The 22,002-nt window shown below is 40.6% G+C and overlaps 1 protein-coding gene across 3 annotated transcripts in view; it reads right to left on the bottom strand.

Moving 5' to 3' along the window:
• The window catches only part of TACC2 (transforming acidic coiled-coil containing protein 2), a 163,397-nt gene that overhangs the window by 8,697 nt on the left and 132,698 nt on the right, over positions 1 to 22,002 (bottom strand). For 2 of the 3 annotated variants that reach the window (XM_083364493.1, XM_083364491.1), the window contains 8 exons: positions 20,660 to 20,721; positions 20,271 to 20,383; positions 19,425 to 19,581; positions 18,641 to 18,781; positions 17,649 to 17,738; positions 10,165 to 10,302; positions 9,450 to 9,526; positions 8,608 to 8,651 (listed from right to left, as the gene is read on the bottom strand). In XM_083364493.1, the coding sequence (XP_083220619.1) occupies positions 8,608 to 8,651; positions 9,450 to 9,526; positions 10,165 to 10,302; positions 17,649 to 17,738; positions 18,641 to 18,781; positions 19,425 to 19,581; positions 20,271 to 20,383; positions 20,660 to 20,721 (822 nt within the window). The remainder of the gene's footprint in view (positions 1 to 8,607; positions 8,652 to 9,449; positions 9,527 to 10,164; positions 10,303 to 17,648; positions 17,739 to 18,640; positions 18,782 to 19,424; positions 19,582 to 20,270; positions 20,384 to 20,659; positions 20,722 to 22,002) is intronic. The other variant, XM_083364492.1, reaches the window with a different exon arrangement.

The raw sequence follows: 22,002 nt of genomic DNA, 5'->3' as shown, positions 1-22,002 counted from the left end.
AAGGGATTGCGGTTGATTCTTTGTATTTAGATGGCCAAAATAATCATGTGAAATTTTCCAAGTGAAAACACCAGTTTCATATTACATTTTTTATGATGCCCCATCGTCACTGTAAGTATTGTGGAAACCACTGTAGTATAGTCAATTAATAACAATATTTGTTTCTGCACCGTATTCCTGAAGTGAAATGGAACAACGTATATCACCAGAAAAGAAAGCCACCAATGCTTGCAGGATCTGTTTTATCACTATAACACCTGTATTACCATTAAAAATAATGATGTATATCTACATTCTCTATAGGTATACAGAACGAGCTTCTGTAGAGCTCATTCATCAGAATACAGAGAAAAATACATAAAGTAAATGCCAAAGTAAAACAAAATAAAATAAAATTTTAAAAAACGCAATATGCAGGTGCCAAAATTGGCAAAAGCAATACTTACCAGGCTTGCCTTTGTTTTGGATTTGCAAGCAAAGAACAAGAAGCAACAAAAATGGAAGCAAAACAGAAAAAACGTCAAAGGATTTATTAAGAAAGCAGAAAAAACCGGGAGGCAACAATCTGTAATGCACAGAGCACAATATTCCTTTTAGTTCAGCTATGAAAAAGGAAGCAGCAATAAAAGTTTTAAGTGGGTGAGTTTGCTTTCAGCTTTCATAGAAGATATGAATGAATGAATGAATGAATGGTTCAAAAAGGTGGCAGCAGCTGTAGATACGCAATTCACTGAAAACGCAAATACAGTACAGCACATGAAGTTCACCTTGACAAAATGCCACCATGTGCAACCGAAGTGGTTCAAAAGGCACTCACATAATCTGTAGACTGAATGCAATGGGCAACATTTTCTCTGATAAACACTTTTTCAATGGAGACAAGCATGCAGTAGAGACATAAACTAAATGAAATTGAGGATTTTAAACAAAAAATTACATGAAGGCGGATGCTACCTGAAAAGTACATGCCAAGGAATTACCAGGAGCTCTACAAACTCACTTCTGTTCAAGTTTCTGCCTCCTAATTATATCTTCAGGAGTTAATCCTTTTTACATTTGCACTGGAGCCATTGATTTTAGCAATACGTTAGGGTACTTCTTTAACTCCTTTCTCTTAGTTCTCTGGCCCAAATCAGCTTTTACTAAAAAAAAGGTAGTAGTTTAATTCAGATTTATAAAGTGCTCAGAAGGATCTCTCCAGCTATAAATATAAGATATTTTTTCTTATTATTTCCCTTGCAGGATACCAATACTTGTCATAGAGCACCTTTCAGTATATTTTCTCTGCATATATCAGCCGTTCCTGCTACATTTCTAAACAGGACAGCCACATGGATAAAGATTACCGGTAGTTAGAAATAGCTACGTATGTAGCTTCCATTTCCTTTTCTGTTAGCATATAAAATACTCTTGTGCAGGAATATTTAAAGCATTTAAACTGAACTTCTCGAAGAGGTTGGGATTAGCCGAGTTCTGAATTTTTCACTAGATCTTAAAGACACTATAGAATTAGGACTCAAACAATACAAATGTTGTCTGGAAAGTCAAATTCACATTTCTTATATCTAGGTCACAACTAGCTTTTAGGCTGATGCTAAATAGGCACCGGCCAAGTATACCAAAAACCCTCCTTCTGAATCAATATAAAAGGCAAATCTTACATCAATGGGAGATGGCACCTTTAGCAAATGTTGATTAAAGGCGCACTCAACTAGGGACATGTTTAATTTCCATGAGCTATCCTCTTCTATTCTCAGGATCTGACTCAGTCACTTACTGAAATAAAATTAACAATGATAAACATCTTTTTTTTTAAAGAAGAAAAGCAGAAGAGAAATTCTGCTTGACATCTTTCTCTATAGTGGCTATCCAAAAAAATTCAGATTCTGACACACAGTACCCAAATCACAACATACCGCACAGCCGACCATTACGCAAAAACTAACCCTACCATATACAAAAGAGGTGTCGAAAATGACAGAATTCTCCAACCCCTAGGGATAACAATAGCCCACAAACCCACAGCCACACTCCGTCAGGAATTATCCAGAAACAAAGACAGGACACGGAAGGATGAAAGAAACAATGTAATCTACAAAATCAATTGCAAAGATTGCAACCAATTCTACATGGGACAAACATTCACGTCAATTAAAATCCAGGATCCACGAACACTGGCTGACAAACGCCATGATCCCAAATCTTTAATCTCTACCCACACCAACACCAAACAACACCAGTTCAATTGGAGCAACACTAAAATCATCAGCTATGCTACTACCTGCCATGCTCGTGAGTTCATCGAAGCCTGGCAATTTCATCAATAGATACATTGACCTACAACCAGCCTATCAACCTCAGAATCCAAATCAACTGCTCAGCCAACCAGAGACAGCACCAACCCCCAACCAAGTCACGCAAGCCCAGTCCCGCCATCAGCAGTTCACCTTCCAATAATCCTGACCTGATGTAACCTCTCCATCACAAACCTCCCACTGGTGACTCACACCTGACCCATCACAATACCCTCACTTGGCATTCCCACATCTGAAGCCCTTATAAACAGAACATCACTGACACAGATATCCCCTAAACTCTGCTTGAAGATGTTACCAAGCTTGGTAATGAAACATTCGGAAACCAACCCTCAAGCTCAGAGAATGAACCTTCACCCTCATCCTACACGTGAGCTACAGATATTTGCCACTATTGCAGACAAATCTATACTCTCTTCACAACTCCCCAGTAAATTAAATCACAGAACTATCAGCTATTGTTTTAATGTCTGCACATGCTGCTTAGTTCCTCCATGTTACATCTAAAGAAGATCCTTGACAAGGAAGTTGATTAAGTAACAGATCAGACACATAACTAAGCTTCTGAACTTTACCACCATCTAAGAATGCTGTTTAACAGAGCAGCTCAATCTACTCTAGGTGAACTTTATAAAGGTATAATCTTGGTTTGCATCTTTTCCAAACCATATAAATCTCTATTAGTGCACTGGAATACTGTATTGGGAAATATAACCTAGTCTGCATAAGAGGAATTATGCCTAGGTAACACAAACAAAGCTGCAGTGTTTGTGTGATTAATTTAAAGTGTGATTTTTTTAAAAGTAGAGATGGCTCAATTTAATGTACCGTATATACTTGAGTATAAGCCGAATTTTTCAGCCCACTTTTTGGGCTGAAAAATTCCACTTCGGCTTATACTCCAGTCAACAAAAAAAACTTACCGAGGACTTGTGCGCGGCCGAGGCTTTGGTGCTTCCGGGATCGCCCGCACCTCTCCCAAGCCACCGCCGTCCGAGACCTGCCGAAGTTTGGGGAGGTTTGGGGAGGTGCGCGTGCACCTCCCCAAACTCCGCGCCTTGCCTGCCTGCTTCTTTCCGCAGCGGAAAGAAGCAGGCAGGCAGGGCGCGGAGGAACGGAGACTTGCCGACGTTTGGGGAGGTTTGGGCGTCTCCCCAAACCTCGGCAGGTCTCCGTTCCTCCGCGCAGACCTGCCGACGTTTGGGGAGGTTTGGGCGCCTCCCCAAACCTCCCCAAACCTCGGCAGGTCTCCGTTCCTCCTGCCGACCTTTGGGGAGGTTTGGGCGCCTCCCCAAACCTCCCCAAACCTCGGCAGGTCTCCGTTCCTCCTGCCGACCTTTGGGGAGGTTTGGGCGCCTCCCCAAACCTCCCCAAACCTCGGCAGGTCTCCGTTCCTCCGCGCAGACCTGCCGACGTTTGGGAAGGTTTGGGCGCCTCCCCAAACCTCCCCAGGTCTCCGTTCCTGTTTGGGGAGGTTTGGGCGCCTCCCCAAACCTCCCCAAACCTCGGCAGGTCTCCGTTCCTGTTTGGGGAGGTTTGGGCGCCTCCCCAAACCTCCCCAAACCTCGGCAGGTCTCCGTTCCTCCGCGCAGACCTGCCGACCTTTGGGGAGGTTTGGGCGCCTCCCCAAACGTCCCCAAACCTCGGCAGGTCTCCGTTCCTGTTTGGGGAGGTTTGGGCGCCTCCCCAAACCTCCCCAAACCTCGGCAGGTCTCCGTTCCTCCGCGCAGACCTGCCGACCTTTGGGGAGGTTTGGGCGCCTCCCCAAACGTCCCCAAACCTCGGCAGGTCTCCGTTCCTGTTTGGGGAGCTTTGGGCGCCTCCCCAAACCTCCCCAAACCTCGGCAGGTCTCCGTTCCTCCGCGCAGACCTGCCGACCTTTGGGGAGGTTTGGGCGCCTCCCCAAACCTCCCCAAACCTCGGCAGGTCTCCGTTCCTGTTTGGGGAGGTTTGGGTGCCTCCCCAAACCTCCCCAAACCTCGGCAGGTCTCCGTTCCTGTTTGGGGAGGTTTGGGCGCCTCCCCAAACGTCCCCAAACCTCGGCAGGTCTCCGTTCCTCCGCGCAGACCTGCCGACCTTTGGGGAGGTTTGGGCGCCTCCCCAAACGTCCCCAAACCTCGGCAGGTCTCCGTTCCTGTTTGGGGAGGTTTGGGCGCCTCCCCAAACCTCCCCAAACCTCGGCAGGTCTCCGTTCCTCCGTGCAGACCTGCCGACCTTTGGGGAGGTTTGGGCGCCTCCCCAAACGTCCCCAAACCTCGGCAGGTCTCCGTTCCTGTTTGGGGAGGTTTGGGCGCCTCCCCAAACCTCCCCAAACCTCGGCAGGTCTCCGTTCCTGTTTGGGGAGGTTTGGGCGCCTCCCCAAACCTCCCCAAACCTCGGCAGGTCTCCGTTCTTCCTGCCGACCTTTGGGGAAGTTTGGGCGCCTCCCCAAACCTTCCCAAACCTCGGCAGGTCTGCGCGGAGGAACGGAGACCTGCCGAGGTTTGGGGAGGTTTGGGGAGGTTTGGGGAGGCGCCCAAACCTCCCCAAACAGGAACGGAGACCTGCCGAGGTTTGGGGACGTTTGGGGAGGCGCCCAAACCTCCCCAAACAGGAACGGAGACCTGCCGAGGTTTGGGGACGTTTGGGGAGGCGCCCAAACCTCCCCAAAGGTCGGCAGGTCTGCGCGGAGGAACGGAGACCTGCCGAGGTTTGGGGAGGTTTGGGGAGGCGCCCAAACCTCCCCAAACAGGAACGGAGACCTGCCGAGGTTTGGGGACGTTTGGGGAGGCGCCCAAACCTCCCCAAAGGTCGGCAGGTCTGCGCGGAGGAACGGAGACCTGCCGAGGTTTGGGGAGGTTTGGGGAGGCGCCCAAAGCTCCCCAAACAGGAACGGAGACCTGCCGAGGTTTGGGGACGTTTGGGGAGGCGCCCAAACCTCCCCAAAGGTCGGCAGGTCTGCGCGGAGGAACGGAGACCTGCCGAGGTTTGGGGACGTTTGGGGAGGCGCCCAAACCTCCCCAAACGTCGGCAGGTCTGCGCGGAGGAACGGAGACCTGCCGAGGTTTGGGGAGGTTTGGGGAGGCGCCCAAACCTCCCCAAACAGGAACGGAGACCTGCCGAGGTTTGGGGAGGTTTGGGGAGGCGCCCAAACCTCCCCAAACAGGAACGGAGACCTGGGGAGGTTTGGGGAGGCGCCCAAACCTCCCCAAACAGGAACGGAGACCTGCCGAGGTTTGGGGAGGTTTGGGGAGGCGCCCAAACCTCCCCAAACAGGAACGGAGACCTGGGGAGGTTTGGGGAGGCGCCCAAACCTTCCCAAACGTCGGCAGGTCTGCGCGGAGGAACGGAGACCTGCCGAGGTTTGGGGAGGTTTGGGGAGGTTTGGGGAGGCGCCCAAACCTCCCCAAACAGGAACGGAGACCTGCCGAGGTTTGGGGAGGTTTGGGGAGGCGCCCAAACCTCCCCAAACAGGAACGGAGACCTGCCGAGGTTTGGGGACGTTTGGGGAGGCGCCCAAACCTCCCCAAAGGTCGGCAGGTCTGCACGGAGGAACGGAGACCTGCCGAGGTTTGGGGAGGTTTGGGGAGGCGCCCAAACCTCCCCAAACAGGAACGGAGACCTGCCGAGGTTTGGGGACGTTTGGGGAGGCGCCCAAACCTCCCCAAAGGTCGGCAGGTCTGCGCGGAGGAACGGAGACCTGCCGAGGTTTGGGGACGTTTGGGGAGGCGCCCAAACCTCCCCAAACAGGAACGGAGACCTGCCGAGGTTTGGGGACGTTTGGGGAGGCGCCCAAACCTCCCCAAAGGTCGGCAGGTCTGCGCGGAGGAACGGAGACCTGCCGAGGTTTGGGGAGGTTTGGGGAGGCGCCCAAACCTCCCCAAACAGGAACGGAGACCTGCCGAGGTTTGGGGAGGTTTGGGGAGGCGCCCAAACCTCCCCAAACAGGAACGGAGACCTGCCGAGGTTTGGGGACGTTTGGGGAGGCGCCCAAACCTCCCCAAAGGTCGGCAGGTCTGCGCGGAGGAACGGAGACCTGCCGAGGTTTGGGGACGTTTGGGGAGGCGCCCAAACCTCCCCAAACAGGAACGGAGACCTGCCGAGGTTTGGGGACGTTTGGGGAGGCGCCCAAACCTCCCCAAAGGTCGGCAGGTCTGCGCGGAGGAACGGAGACCTGCCGAGGTTTGGGGAGGTTTGGGGAGGCGCCCAAACCTCCCCAAACAGGAACAGAGACCTGCCGAGGTTTGGGGACGTTTGGGGAGGCGCCCAAACCTCCCCAAAGGTCGGCAGGTCTGCGCGGAGGAACGGAGACCTGCCGAGGTTTGGGGAGGTTTGGGGAGGCGCCCAAAGCTCCCCAAACAGGAACGGAGACCTGCCGAGGTTTGGGGACGTTTGGGGAGGCGCCCAAACCTCCCCAAAGGTCGGCAGGTCTGCGCGGAGGAACGGAGACCTGCCGAGGTTTGGGGACGTTTGGGGAGGCGCCCAAACCTCCCCAAAGGTCGGCAGGTCTGCGCGGAGGAACGGAGACCTGCCGAGGATTGGGGAGGTTTGGGGAGGCGCCCAAACCTCCCCAAACAGGAACGGAGACCTGCCGAGGTTTGGGGAGGTTTGGAGAGGCGCCCAAACCTCCCCAAACAGGAACGGAGACCTGGGGAGGTTTGGGGAGGCGCCCAAACCTTCCCAAACGTCGGCAGGTCTGCGCGGAGGAACGGAGACCTGCCGAGGTTTGGGGAGGTTTGGGGAGGCGCCCAAACCTCCCCAAACAGGAACGGAGACCTGGGGAGGTTTGGGGAGGCGCCCAAACCTTCCCAAACGTCGGCAGGTCTGCGCGGAGGAACGGAGACCTGCCGAGGTTTGGGGAGGCGCCCAAACCTCCCCAAAGGTCGGCAGGAGGAACGGAGACCTGCCGAGGTTTGGGGAGGTTTGGGGAGGCGCCCAAACCTCCCCAAAGGTCGGCAGGAGGAACGGAGACCTGCCGAGGTTTGGGGAGGTTTGGGGAGGCGCCCAAACCTCCCCAAAGGTCGGCAGGAGGAACGGAGACCTGCCGACGAGCCGCGGCTACACAGGGTATTCCTGTGTATTCAGGCTTGCAAAATGGCGGATCGAGCCTCTGCTGGCGGCAGAGGCTTGCAGAACGGCGGATCGGCTTATACTCGAGTCAATAACTTTTTCCAGTTTTTGGGGGTGAAATTGGGGGTCTCGGCTTATACTCGAGTCGGCTTATACTCAAGTATATACGGTAAATGCTCAGGTGGAGAATTAGTATTGTTTCTCCAAAAATTAATTATAAAAGAAATATTTACAATTTGCAAGATTAACATCTCAAATCTTCTCATCTATATTATACATTGGAAACTGTTCACCAGAATATATTCTAGAGATATGGAATTACAGAATACAAATAAATACTAATTTTGAATGAAAGGGTCATGTAAATATAAAGCCAGACATTTGGACAGAATTATGTTTCCTTAACTTTGCATGATTCTGATTTACCTTTGGCTTAACCATATTATACATTCTTTAAACATTTTATTTATGTTTAAAATGTTTATGCTACTCTACTAAATGAAACCTTTCACAGAAACCTACCAAACAAAACACATAATACAACAGAGTAATTTTAAAATAGTAATACTAAAAAACAGCAGTCCAAGTAATTAAAATATTTCCACATTTTACTTTGATGTGAAAAGCTTTTATGAAGCTTAATGCTTTATACTTATTAGGATTCTACTGATGATCATATTTTGATATCTTCTTAGTACTAATAATTTAATTAAAATACAGTGTTTGGCATAATGTGATTTGTTCTGAGAGGCCAATGATGTTCAGAATTCTGCAATTTCTTAGGCCTAAATATTATATATCAGTATATGTTAAATGTTTTGGTAAAAATGTGTCATCAAAGGAATGACTATAATATATTTAGGTTTAATTCATAATTGACTGCTGTCAAATAAATATATTTTTCCTGGCATCTACTTGTCGTTCCTTTTTTATGAACAGTGTTACAATACATATGATGAGATGAAATTCTACATTAAATTGATTCATACACACAGCTAGAAATTACAGCAGGTTTACTCCAAAAGAAATATTGTAAGCAAGAAACAGGTTTACGTAAATAAGTAAATAATAGTAAATTCACAGAAGACTTCCAGGCGTATGTAGGGACTTGCAGATGAGTTGTGATTCCCAAACCTGTTTCTTAAATCATCTTTGTTCATAGCACCACTAATTTTCTATTATTGCATATTCCCTATAACAGAATAAGAACAAAATATTTTCTTTTCATGATAGTAATACCTACCTATCATTTGAGCAATTGTCTTCTCATACTCTGAAACAATTTTCCTATTAAAAGATGAAAAGATATGAAAATGAACATGCATCCAAGAAATGGATTTTTCTAATGGCATCTCTTCTGTTAAAACCTTACAAATTAGCTCCAAAATGTATGACGGAATACAGTTGTTACAGTGTGGCATTTTTAAAATTAAAAGATTAATTGATAGACAGCTATGATGCTGTTAAATCCATAATTGTGCTATAAAATATAGACTATAACTTCCACATTGAGACTTGCTTTCCCTGTTTCTTCAGTACAATTTTAAACTGATTTTGCCAGAAAGTGGTAGCAGAGGGGAAAGTGTCTACCTGTTGGAATTTAATTTATTAATTTAATTAACAATTACATTCTGAGTTGCGTAAATGGAGGAAAAAACCCTATTGCAATGTTCCAATTCTATGAAATAGCCCTATACATGACACAAAACAAAACAACAATTCAAAAGGATTGCCTTAAATTTTAAAAACATATCCTATTTTGAATTTGTTCTCCCAAGAAGGCTAGCTGATTAAATCTTATTTAAACAATTGAACTATTTATTTGAATTTTATTAAGATATTGATCGATACCTTGAGCTAAGTTGTGGGATTTTCAAACAGAAATAGATAGAATATGTAATTATTTAATCTATTTTATTTATTGATTTGATTTATATCCTGTTTTTTATTCAGTAAGAACCCTCTTTCAACAGACCTATTTTGGTAATTTGAAGACTCTGGCATCCGCAGTATGATTTAAAAATAAGATATTTTTAACTGTCTCATAAACTTTAAAAGTATTAATTCACACAAAATTACACAAACCTCATTTCCATTACTTCCCTCCTACTGTCTTCATATTTCTCTTTCCATTCTGAAATCATCCTTTCCTTCGCAACTATCTTTTAAGGAAGAGAAGAAATAAGGTTGTATCAGCTTGAAAAAGTACAAAATACTTTGCCACATAAAATCCCAAGGATCGATAGAAAAGTATAGCAAGATTGTAATTATGGCATTCACAGGGACGGCAAGGAGAACAACCGATGAAACGTGCACAATGATATTGTCACACAAACACTGGGACTTACATACTTGCATCAGATGTCAGGATGCAAGTACATAATTGTGGCACATGTTATATTCCAACCATACATGAGTTTCCTCAGAAAATAAGTATGAAAAATAGATAGGACATGGACCAAATTTGCCCAATCAACAGGGCCACTTGGCTTGCTGTTAACTACTATTAACATATAGTATTATATAAAATAATCCATGGTTCCTTAATGGATAAGGAACATGCAATCTAAAGAAGGTAACTGTGGAACACATTCACTGAATTATGTTTAACAGAGGAGGGAGAATTGATTTTTTTAAAAAGAGCCCACAATGCTGGTATGGATCAGTAACTGGAAAATCATTAATTCATTCAAACCTATCATAATGAATGAATTGGAAGAACAAATTTCAAAAAGCAGTTGCATTTGTAAAATGCCTACCAATAAACTGGCAGGGCTTCCTTGATTAAAATTGCCATTACCTCTTCCCTGGCAACTCTTAAGGCGGTATCCAGGTCTTGCTGCTTGTAAAGCAAAGTGGAGGCATTTTCTCCCTCTGAGCTGCTTATCCGTGAGTACAATGCACTTTTAGAGATTGAAGCATCAGCTGCTGGGTCTCTCTGTTCATTTTAAGGAAGGACAGACAGTTAGTATTATGTTCCAGCCGTACTTTAGTGAACTATTTCAAAGGAAGTGAGAAAAGAATGCACTGTGAAAAAAAATGTGGAATTAATTAATTAAAGTATTAGTCTGGGTTTATCATTAAGCTATTTTACAAGAGTTACCACTACATGGGTGGTGATATACAGAATATTGGAAATTCCAATCTTTCTTGCAAAGCACCATTTCACTGAACTTCAGCACCAAAAGTGATTACTAATCCTAGGTTTGTAAGCATCCCCAACACGATGACTTCCAAACTATATTGGACTGTATCTTTTAGAATTCTAAGCCAACATGAAAACTATGACAGTTGGAATTTGTAAGATGACTGAATGAGCTCAGAATGGAAAAGCTTGGTTTATATAGAACCTGCCTATTCAAATGCTTGAACATTTTTTTGCTACTCTTTCTATTCTTCATTTAAAAAAATCCTTGCTAAAATGATATCAAGTTCCCAGTAAGCAAAATACACCTGGACAACTTTATACAGGATGCAGCCTGACATCTACTGAGCTGTGTATTACTCACCATGCAACAACATGATACAAAGATCAGCAAAAGCAAGATGAATTTTATTTGAAGGTCAATAGCAAAACAAAAGAACAAAGTACGTTCCAACAAATACCTCAAAACATGTTTTCCACCACAATATTTAAAATGTTTATAACATAGTTAAAGTTTCGGCTTATACTTTTTATTTGATATTAACTTTATTACTAAAAGCACAGAACAGCAGTTACCTAAATATAGTTCAGCAGATGGTATAATAATTTAGGTTGAAGTATGAAACTGTTGATGTGGATTCATTTTTATAAGAATGTGATCACAATATTAACAATGTATTTACTCAATATTCACGTTACTGACGGATCTGATTGAACATTTAATTAAAATGCAATTATACTAGAGTAATTCGTAATGATTGATACTTGATTCAAGCACCTAATCAGTGACTAAATAACATCTAAGGCAAGTTTAAGCAGGAAACTATAAATTACAAATTCTTTCAACTGCAATACACAAAAGAAAAAATATTAGAGATTGGCTCTGCTATTTTCCTTACACAGAACTAATGCAGTTCAAATTTTCAGAAACACCAAAATTATTTCCCACTAACTACCTTTCTTATATCATGTATGAACAAATCCACTGTAGATACTTGAACTAAATAATTGCGAAAATATAATCTGACAAAAGGAATTTTAATCAGTTTGCTTATTTGTATAAAGCAGTGAACTTCAGCAATGTATTGAGACTAAAGATTTTATATAAACTATTTTGTATAGTTTAATCTATTGTTAAGAGTAATTTTGGAAGCAACCACAACTGATAGAAGCCACTGCCTGATTTATGTTATATTTAGAATTTCACAATTTATTAAAGAAGTATAGAACAAATCAGTGAAGATTTCTTATAAATTCTTCATTATAAGAGATCAGTAAAGATACATAAGAGACTGAGCAAACTGTTTTAAGAGTTAATCAGTAACACTAGCTATAACCAGACATATTAATTCAATAATTTTTATGATAATATTAAAGTTAAGACAATTATCTATTATATAAAAACACAAGACGTGTTTGAGGATTTCCTTTGTATTACCTTTAGAAGAGAAGAGATCTGACTCATATTATTCTAGAAAACCCCATGTGAAAAATGGGGTTTTCATTTGTTTATAAGTTTTTACTTTTCTAAATATTGGGACACTTATTTGTTTCAAAAATAATATGTACAAAAATGTCTACTTTGAAATATTTATGTAGACACTGACATATACACATTTTATTTCTCTAAAAATAATAATAAAAACCCCAATGGAATTATGAAACTGACATGCCCCAAATTAAGACTAATTTATCTATCCCAACGTGCAGTTTAAAGGGACATGGTGGTTCAGAGGGTTAGGACGCTGAGCTTGTTGATCAGAAAATCGGCAGTTTGGCAGGTCAAATCCTGAGTGCCGCGTAACAGAGTGAGCGCCTGTTACTCGTCCCAGCTTCTGCCAACCTAGCAGTTCGAAAGCACGTAAAAATGCAAGTAGAAAAATAGGGACCACTACGGTGAGAAGGTAACAGCGTTTCGTGCGCCTTCGGCGTCTAGTCATGCCGGCCACATGACCATGGAGACATCCTCGGACAAACGCTGGCTCTTTGGCTTTGAAACGGAGATGAGCACCGGCCCCTAGAGTTGGAAACGACTAGCACGCATGTGCGGGGGGACCTTTACCTTTACCTTTAACATGCAGTTTGGGCTACTTTTTATTCTATAAATGAGAACTAAAATGTATCCTCTGAAAGACATGGGAAATGAATCCAATATTATTCACATAAAAATAATTATTATTAGAGTAAATATACTGATTTTGTAGCTGGCACCAGGATTATCATGAAGATTAGTAGGTTCACTATTGGAAATCTTTATTATGCATTCAAATAATTTGAATTCAGCTCTCATTTGCATGGAACCCAAAGCAGTTAAGCATAGCACAAACGTAATTATACAGATAAAAATAAAAAACAAAAATTTGGGGGGTAAAAGGCAATTTAGAAATAGGTATGAAGCAGAAATCTTGATCCTTTAAATGAAGCAAATTAGCAACAAGATATTCAAAAGAAATCCAATATTTTCAGAATATTCTATATACCTAATTTGCGCTTATTTCTTGTCTATTGTAAGTCTATGGTTGTTCTATCGGATCTACTCATCAGTGATTTAACATGTTCAGTATGGCAATGATTGCTTAAAGAAGTAGATGAAATTGTGCTTCTCAACTGATCATGTTACATGGGAAGATTATGTTTAATTTAATCAGGGCAGTTTGCCCAAAAGCTTGTTTTTCAAATTTGCCAGAACAATCTCTTGAAAATTTTAATTAAGATAAATTGCTTAACAAGCCATTCATATAATTGTATTACATCTTTTTGATTCGTTCTGGGAAAATGCGCCCAGTAGTTTTGCAATACTTCATGGCTTCCAGATGATATTAAGCTATTTAGATTCTACACTGTAGAATCAACAAGACTAGAAAAGAAAATGTGTATCAATCCTAGAGGTGGCTTACAAGGAGATGTGAAGGAAAACAGCTCCTCAGCCCAATGAAACTAGAAAGTATGAGAAAGAGACTTAGAGCAACCCATTCCTGTGTGTAAGTCCTCCAGGAGTGGAAGGCAGCAGGACTGTTAATACATCTAATAACAATAAAGTACTCTTCCTGGAATCCTTGGGGTGTGTTCTTTGACCTTGAAAAGTGGACAAATTTGTTTTATAAACAACAAAACAAAACAACTAGGCAGGCAGTGGATAGGTAGTCCTTGACTTACAACAGCTTGTTTAGTGACTGTTCGAAGCTGCACAGGCGCTGAAAAATGTCACATGATCATTTGTCACACATTCGATCGCTGCAGCATCCCAGTGATCACGTGATCAAAAATTGGACACTTGGCAACTGGCATGTACTTATGACAGTTGCAGTCTCAAGGTCATGTGATCACCTTTTGTGACCTTCTGACAAGCAAAGTCAATGGGGAAGCCAGATTCACTTAACAACTGTGTGACGAACAACTGCAGTGATTCGCTTAACCATTGTGGCAAGAAAGGATGTAAAATGAGGCAAAATTCTCTTAACAAGTATCTCACTTAACCACAGAAATTTTGGGCTGAATGATAGCCATAAGTAGAAGACTACCCGCAGTGATCAATGTCCCTCCCAAAACTCCTGTTGTCAACACATAGTGGACCAGCAATATGACTGCTCTGCTGCAGATTTAACTCAGATATGTTATAATGTTGGAGGTGCAGGTTCTGACTATTAGAAGAAAAGAATACATTAAGAATTATCTTCAGTAAATCAGACCAGGCAGCCAAAATTCTGATTTAAAAACTACCAAAAAAAATTTTTTTTGGGGGGGAAGAAGAGAAGAGAGAATATATTAGTTATAATGCTCAATACTGGAAACACAGAATAAAAAAATCTGAAGTGTGGGAAAAAATAAATATGTAAGAATGCTAAGATCTTTAAATCAACATTTATACAGATTCAGCTGAGATACTATCAGACCTATCAGGTTTTTCAGACTTCGCAATTGAACTGAATAATCATAGAGAGGAAAAACAGGAAGACTTTTCTCCTGATCTACCTTGGTCACAATCAGCAACGACAGAGTCTCACAGTCACAGTAGTGCAAAATACAATTAGGTTAAAACGTGTAGCGTGGTAGTCTCGTCCTACAGATTACAACTAACAAAATTAGTTGCAATAGTTCATACCTCCCTGTTTTGAAATGAATGTTTTCAGTCTGTGGTACAGCACTGGCAGGCAAATATTCAGGTGGCATCAGATTTTTTTTTTTTTAAAAAAAGCCAGAAACAGAAAGCACACATAACCTCCTATAAGGGAAACCCCATGAGCTCCTTTCCACTGATATCACCATAAGGAGTCTTCCAGGGAAGCTGCACGGATCAAACACATGATTTAAGAACTAACATTTCACTCTAGTTTAGATTGCATGCACCACAGGCTCAACTTCACTCCAATATGTCAACAGCCAGCATGCTGTGGGCATAGCAGGCGGGGGAAAAAAGGAAGCAAAACATTTTTGGTCTTAATGTATAAAGAAGAGATTAACATATGAGGCCTCTTCCTCCTCTTAGAATCTATTTCCTCCCATTATTTTAAACCCCTTCTTAAGACAATTGAAATGTGGATTGTTGCCTAAAGAGCAAAACTGTCACCTACACAGAATTTCTAACACAAGCACACACACAAGAGATATATGAATCCTGGCATTTGCAGTTTTTTGTATGCAGGGTACAATTTTGACATCACAGAGTTTGTCAAAATTGTCTACACCAACCAACAAAGTGACACCTCAGTTTGCGGGTTCTCTTTGACTGTATAGACACCATTTCTTGCTTATGACTAAAGCTCCTTATTGCAGATTTAGACAATTTAAGCAACGATTAAAGTCCATCCCATCCCCCATGGCAACAATTCTAGATGCCGTTTCATTTGTGCCAGCCGATGGGAAGAGATAGATGCAGCTTGCTTAATCACCCAATCTTTTGCAGAACCATGTCTCACTGAGTTTTATGTGGCCAACAATCATATAGGAAATTTTTTTTAAAGAGCATGGGGGTTACAGGAAGAAAGAAGAGTGTTGCTAGATCAGAAATCTTCTGCAGTTGGGAAAAGCTGGGAGAAAACTGTGGGAAGAAAATCCTGAATCCAAATCTATCCATTTTCCAAACTGGTTGAGCACCAGTTTTTACTTCTCAAAGGCATTGATCCCTGCAATCATTGGCCTGCAAATAAAGCCAATTTTCCAGCAATAACATGCTATAGCAAGTGTCCCAAATTTGGTGAATTGTTTTATTTACAAAATGATAAAAAAAAATCCTCAGAATAGTTTTCTGAATTCTTGCCACACTAAAGTTTTGGATATACAGTGATATACATCACACAACTGTGAATATTTTTCCTATTTTTCATTTTTCATTTTTCCTATTTTGGATATACATCACACAACTGTGAAGAATTTTCACCCAATTCTTCTAAAATTGCATGTTTCTGGTATTCTCCAAACTCTGAATATTCTCCATAACATACATAAGGTCTCTTCCATGCCCTTCTATAGAAATAACCAACCTAAAACATAAATTAAACCTAGCAGAGGCTGAAAAAATGGCCCAACAAACTAAAAGGGCAAAACAAAACTTTTTTGAAAACACTAATAAACTGGGTAGGTGGTTAGCATACAAATTGAAAAAAGAAAGAGAAAAAAAATGATAAACAAACTGCAAGATTCAAAATGCAATTTACAATTCCAAAATGACATAATCAAAAAAATAATCAAAGACTTTTACGAGATACTTTACTTCCTAGGTATGGAAAGAATAAAATACATAGCTACTTTCAAAACCACTATATAAGAAACATACTTCTTTTAAAATGGGAAAAGATAAAAGCAAAAATTTACATGAAAATACCTGGATGGCTTTCAACAATGGAAGTGTTTGTTCACCCAAACCTAATTAACTATGAGCAAATTGTGACTTACAAAGACATTCTGAATCTTAAAGGAAAACTAAAATCTAGACAAGACCTAGAAGAACAGGGTACTGATCTATCATGGTGGCCACATCTGTAAATTCAAATGAGATATGAAAAAGATGCTAAAACATCTGGATTCTATAAAGAACAGAGAGAATTTGACCAGATACTATTGGCATCAGATGAAAAATTGATTAAGAAACTGTACAAGTACATGCTAAGTTTAAAGATGGAAGAGGAACAAGATAAAGAAACAATGATAACATGGGCAAAAAACTTTGGGCATAACATAGAGCTAGAAAACTGGCAAAGACTTTGGGAAAGAAATTCTAAAATAACAAAGGCGGTGGCTTACAAAGAAAACTTATATAAAATGTTTTACAGATGGCACTTACCACCTGCGAGGTTAGCAAAAATGTTTAAAAATATGTCCAGCAATTGTTGGTAATGTAGACAAAAACCAGGCACATATTATCATCTTTGGTGGACATGCCCTAAGGCTAAAAGATTTTGGTCAAGAATACATATATGGTTAGAGAGAATGACAAAAAACACGTAGATTTTAAGCCAGAATTATTTCTGTTAGGTATAATTGTAGGAAATTATGAGAAAGAATGTGTATATTGAACGTTACATGTATTAATGGCAGCGAGAATTGTATTTGCTCAACCTTGGAAAGATGAATTACCAGCGGAGGAAGAGATAATCAGGAAAATTTTGGACTGTGCAGAAATGGACAGACTTACATTGAAAATGGAGAAAGAAGATTCAGAACACTTTAGAACATAGGATACATTTTATCAATGGCTAGAAAAATGAGGTAGAGAGAAAGGAGTTTAACATGTATTAGTAAGCTAAATATTGGAACCCAGACAACATGTTGCTGATAAAACATTAAGGATTTGATTATTAAAAATTAATAAAATATGGTTATAAAAAAGAAGTCACCAACTCCATTTATATTTCTAATATATATTGATTAGACTGTGAAAATCACAGGTCTGTATAAGAAAATGGCAGCAAAATGTATTCCTGTGATCAAGCTCATGTGACAGTCAGTTGCAAAACATATTTGCAAAGTGGAATGTGACCACATCTGAGATTAGAGAAAAGAAACTTTTACATGCTCTTTTCTATCTTTCTACATAGCAATGGACCAAAGTCATCCAGCATCTCCACTCAGAAAAAACTTATTGTTAAAGTAAAAGCAGCAACACGGTTTTTAAGCACACAAACTGCAGGCACAGGAGATACCTCAGTATTTAAGGAGTTGAAAGAAGACAAGGTAATTTGTCTGGCTAGCTTCAGGGCTTCTATCCTCATTGCAGCAAATTCTAATTCCTCCTGCCAGTGAGATGGTTGTGACAATGTACAGGGAAAATCCATTAAGCATGATGCAAAGACAAATGCCCATTGTTACAGAATACATTAGGATAATTGTTTTAGGATATTGCATATATATATTGGCTGAGGTCCACATGCTCTATTAGGCCACGATGGGTTTTAACTACCAATGACTGACTAAACCACAATGGCTGATCCACTAACACAACATGCTAAGCCAAGAGAGTTACATTGTAGCTTACTGCGTTACAGGATTTAAGGAGAAACGACATGAAATATTTAACCTGCAATCATCTCTTTTAATTTTTTCATTAAATTAACAGTAAAATCCTTTCTGATATACATTTATTCCTCAGGGAGCTAATTACACATACCTGAGATACATGTAGAAACATGTATAAACTACATGTTGAATGTTTAGTATCTATGAAATGTCACCAAAATGATCTTAAAAAGGGTATTTATAGTTAAGCGGAGCTAAACACTGTAACAGCTATAGCTGGCAAGGGGGGCGGGGGAAGGGGAGAAGGCATGTCAAAATCTGTAAAATGGCAGATTCAGCACCATTATTCAATCTCCATTCTTACATGACCAGAGAGTTGGTAGATGAAGTGTATAATGTAAAGATGTAGACAGACACATCATTCACAGATCGGATTATTATTTGCAAGGAAGATATAAATATGTGAAACTATGTAAAATTGATATATTATAGACCCACTTTTTCTTTGAACATAAGCAAATTCAATATGTGTGTGTGTGTGTGTGTGAGAGAGAGAGAGAGACAGAAAAAAATGAACAATTTTTAGGTTTTTTTATGGCAGAGTTTTGCTACATTTAGAAACCTTCCCTTATCACACCAGAACATTCATAAGGAGCACAATCAAATCTGCATTACAAACCTGAAGTTTCTGAGCAAATACTGGGGGATTCTTTTCTGCTAAGTCAGGCTCCAGATACTGAAGCTGATCACATACTAAAGGTGGATGAGATATCCTACTAAGGAGAGCATCAGCGGAAACATAGGAATCTTCAGGACTGATCTGAAGAGCAAGAAAGATAAATAAATTGAGAGAACTACTCATGATTAAAACCACTTATTAGTTCCTGTAAATATATGACAAACGCCAACCAACTCTGAATGTGTGTGTGTGTGTGTGTGTGTGTGTGTGTGTGTGTAAATTATTCAAATTGCTAATAAAGAATTAGGGAGGCTGATATGGCCATTTCGAACTTATTTTGTTCTCATCAGTCAGTCATACCCTTTATCTGAGATTCGAACCTCAGATAAAGGGTATGACTGACTGATGAGAACAAAATAAGTTCGAAATGGCCCTATCAGCCTCCCACTTCTTTATTAGCAGTTTGAATAATTTACACAAATAACGAACTGTCGTAAGTTGCGACTATAGCCTGCGGATAGCTTTGGGATAGGCTGAAACAGGAAAGAAGATTTAACTAGCAAGGTATTCAAAAGACTTGATAAATACTTAACACACACACACATGTGTGTGTGTACCAGAATCTGGGTTTTGTTGTGTGTGTTTTTTGAGGGGAAAATGGCATTATTGAAGACTGGGAAAAGGAGTAAATGGGTCAGTTTCAGACCAACATTCTCCAGCAAGCTTGCTTTACGGTCAAGCTAGATGCCCAATGAAGAGATGTTCCAAAACCTTGATAACTTACTATGTTGTCTGAAGCACTTCCTATGGACACAGATTCCAGTTCTTTTGTTTTATCAGACTGTACTGATGATTCTTGGTTAGCTACTAGGCATCGTGAGGCTGGGTGCTGTAGTTTTATACCACAGGTAAGCTGACTTTCTGTTTCTTCCAGACTTGATCTAAGGGAAAGAGAAAAGTATGTTTTTGAACTGGAGAACTGAAAATATTCATTGATTGTCAAACTACCTACATATTATTTTATTACAAAGCAGGCTAATTCTCAAGGTTATTTTCTGTTTAAAATTAGCATTTGTTTAAAATGATTGGCATGTCATGTGGTCTTATTTTAGACTAGTCCAGGGGTAGGCAACCTTGGCTCTTTTATGATTCGTGGACTTCAACTCCCAGAATTCCTAAGTCAAAAGAGCCAAGGTTTCCTACCCCTGGACTAGGCAGGCAGCATCTGAATGGCAGACCTATGAGCCAGGTGAACAATATGATTACATTCTATACTAAAACTATGATGCAATATTTTATTTTTTAGTTCATTCTATTGTTAAATCCGTATCTGCCAGCATTACTACTCTAAATGAATACAGCAACTATTAGATATTTAAAGTTGTAGGTAATCAATCTCTTTATGAATTATTTCTAAGTTGCCATTTTCTCCTCTTGGACATTAATGGGGTTGACATATTAAATGTTAACTGATTTTATCCTATGCCATTCCAAAGCTTACCCAATTAAAAGATTTACCACATTATCATGCAGTATGTGGAACAATACAAAAGCTTCAAGAAAAACTATTTCTAGCTCTGATTGTTTCATATTTTTTACAACTGTTTTAATAGATAATGCAACAAAGTACCCAGAACAAGGAGTTGTAGAATCTGATAAACGGGCTGGTGGAGACTTGATTGGACTCTCTTGCTGAGCATTGAACATAAGGTACAAAGATTGCTTTGTCTGGCCATCATCATCCTTGAGGTCAAAGAAAATATAAGAGCAATGTTACTATATATCTTTTCCTGGAACAATGTCTCCTAACTACCCTATCATGAAACATAATACAATTCTAAAAGTAATTCCCAAAATTCAGATATATTAAATTAAGTACAGAATAAGTTGGCAAAACTTTTTAGCTGTTCTGCATGCAAATAAATAGCTCAATTGGAAGCATTGTGACTTTCCTCTATGTGTACCATAGAGAAATCCTTGTAAGAGAAAACAACAAGAATTCCACAAGTAGAAACTTACGGCTATGGAAGAACCTATTTTTTCCATGTATTCTATTTCATATGTGCTGCCATATTCCAGTTCTGAAATACAAAGCAAAATGTCTTTAGTAAGGAAAAGAAAAAGTTTTCTTATGGACAGCATACATTCTCTAGACATTAAAAGCAGGGTAATAAATTATAACCCAGAATGTGCTGAATAAAGATTTTTGGCCAAGTCAAAGGTCAAAAGCATAAACTAGGACTAAATTTTGTTTATTCCAGTTATAACGTAGGCCCTTATATTAAATATGTGTTCTTCATTTCTTCTTCATTTATTTTTGTCAAATTAACTCAAGGGTGATGTTGATGATTTCTTTTTTTAAAAAAAACCCACCATAAATATCCAATTCAAATTTTAAACTATTAATATATAGCTAAGTTAATATTTAAGCGCTATAGCTCAAATGGAGAATCATATTTATATGCTGAATTATCAAACAATACTACTTAACATGATAATGCAACTTTTATGTATGAATGGGGTTTATATTTATTATTGTTTGCTCTGGAATGTTAGAGATGATAGGTGTATATTTATATGGAGAGAAAAAAAACTACATCCTTTGATTGTTACATGAGAAGTAGGAAAATACTACAGGTCCAAAAAATATTTTTTAATAAGTCTAATAAATCAAAGCTAGGGTACCTGCATGGTTATCTGTAAGGGGAAAAGTGCTGATGTCTTTTCCAGCGTTCTTTCTTTCTTTCTAAAACGGATCTTCTCACATTATTTAAACAATCTCTTTCCTTGCTTAAAAGAAAGTAGCACACCATCTGGAATTGCCAGACTGTATGCCTAATTTGTACTCCTGCTTCTGTTTCCAGAAACAGCCATGAGAACATTCAGAAGCATTCAATTAAACACAAGATAGCCCTCTCTCAGCGGGAGAAGAATGCTGCCATCCTGAGCATTTGCTTAGAAAACTGATATTCAGCAGCAAGAGTCAGATTGGTGGTTTATGGTAGGAGAAATCAAGGAAGCTTCAGCTGCTACTGAACATTTGAACAGGAAATGAGCCTGGAAAGGACTCACAGAGCAAAAGGAGATGATGCTCAAAGGTTACCCCACTCTCGCTTTCTTTCTATGATCGTTATACCCAACTCCTTTTTCCCATACAAAATTGTCTAAATGCTTGCTGCCCTGCTAAATAACAAACAGATATCCTCCCCCACCCCCACCTGGCCAGGAGGACACTGTACACTGGTTATGTGTCTGGTTTTTTTTGCTGGAAATTATACTCCCATCTTTATGCCTTGAATTGTCATGACCTGGCCTGTGTTCTGTCTGTACTTCCCACCCTGATCTTGTTTAAACTTTCTTGC

Source organism: Vipera ursinii (genome assembly GCF_947247035.1).
Source record: "Vipera ursinii genome assembly, chromosome: 5".
In the NCBI taxonomy this organism is placed as follows: Eukaryota; Metazoa; Chordata; class Lepidosauria; order Squamata; family Viperidae; genus Vipera; species Vipera ursinii.
The sequence above is the reverse complement of the archived record's forward strand: the minus strand, read 5'-3'. Positions and strand labels throughout refer to the sequence as shown.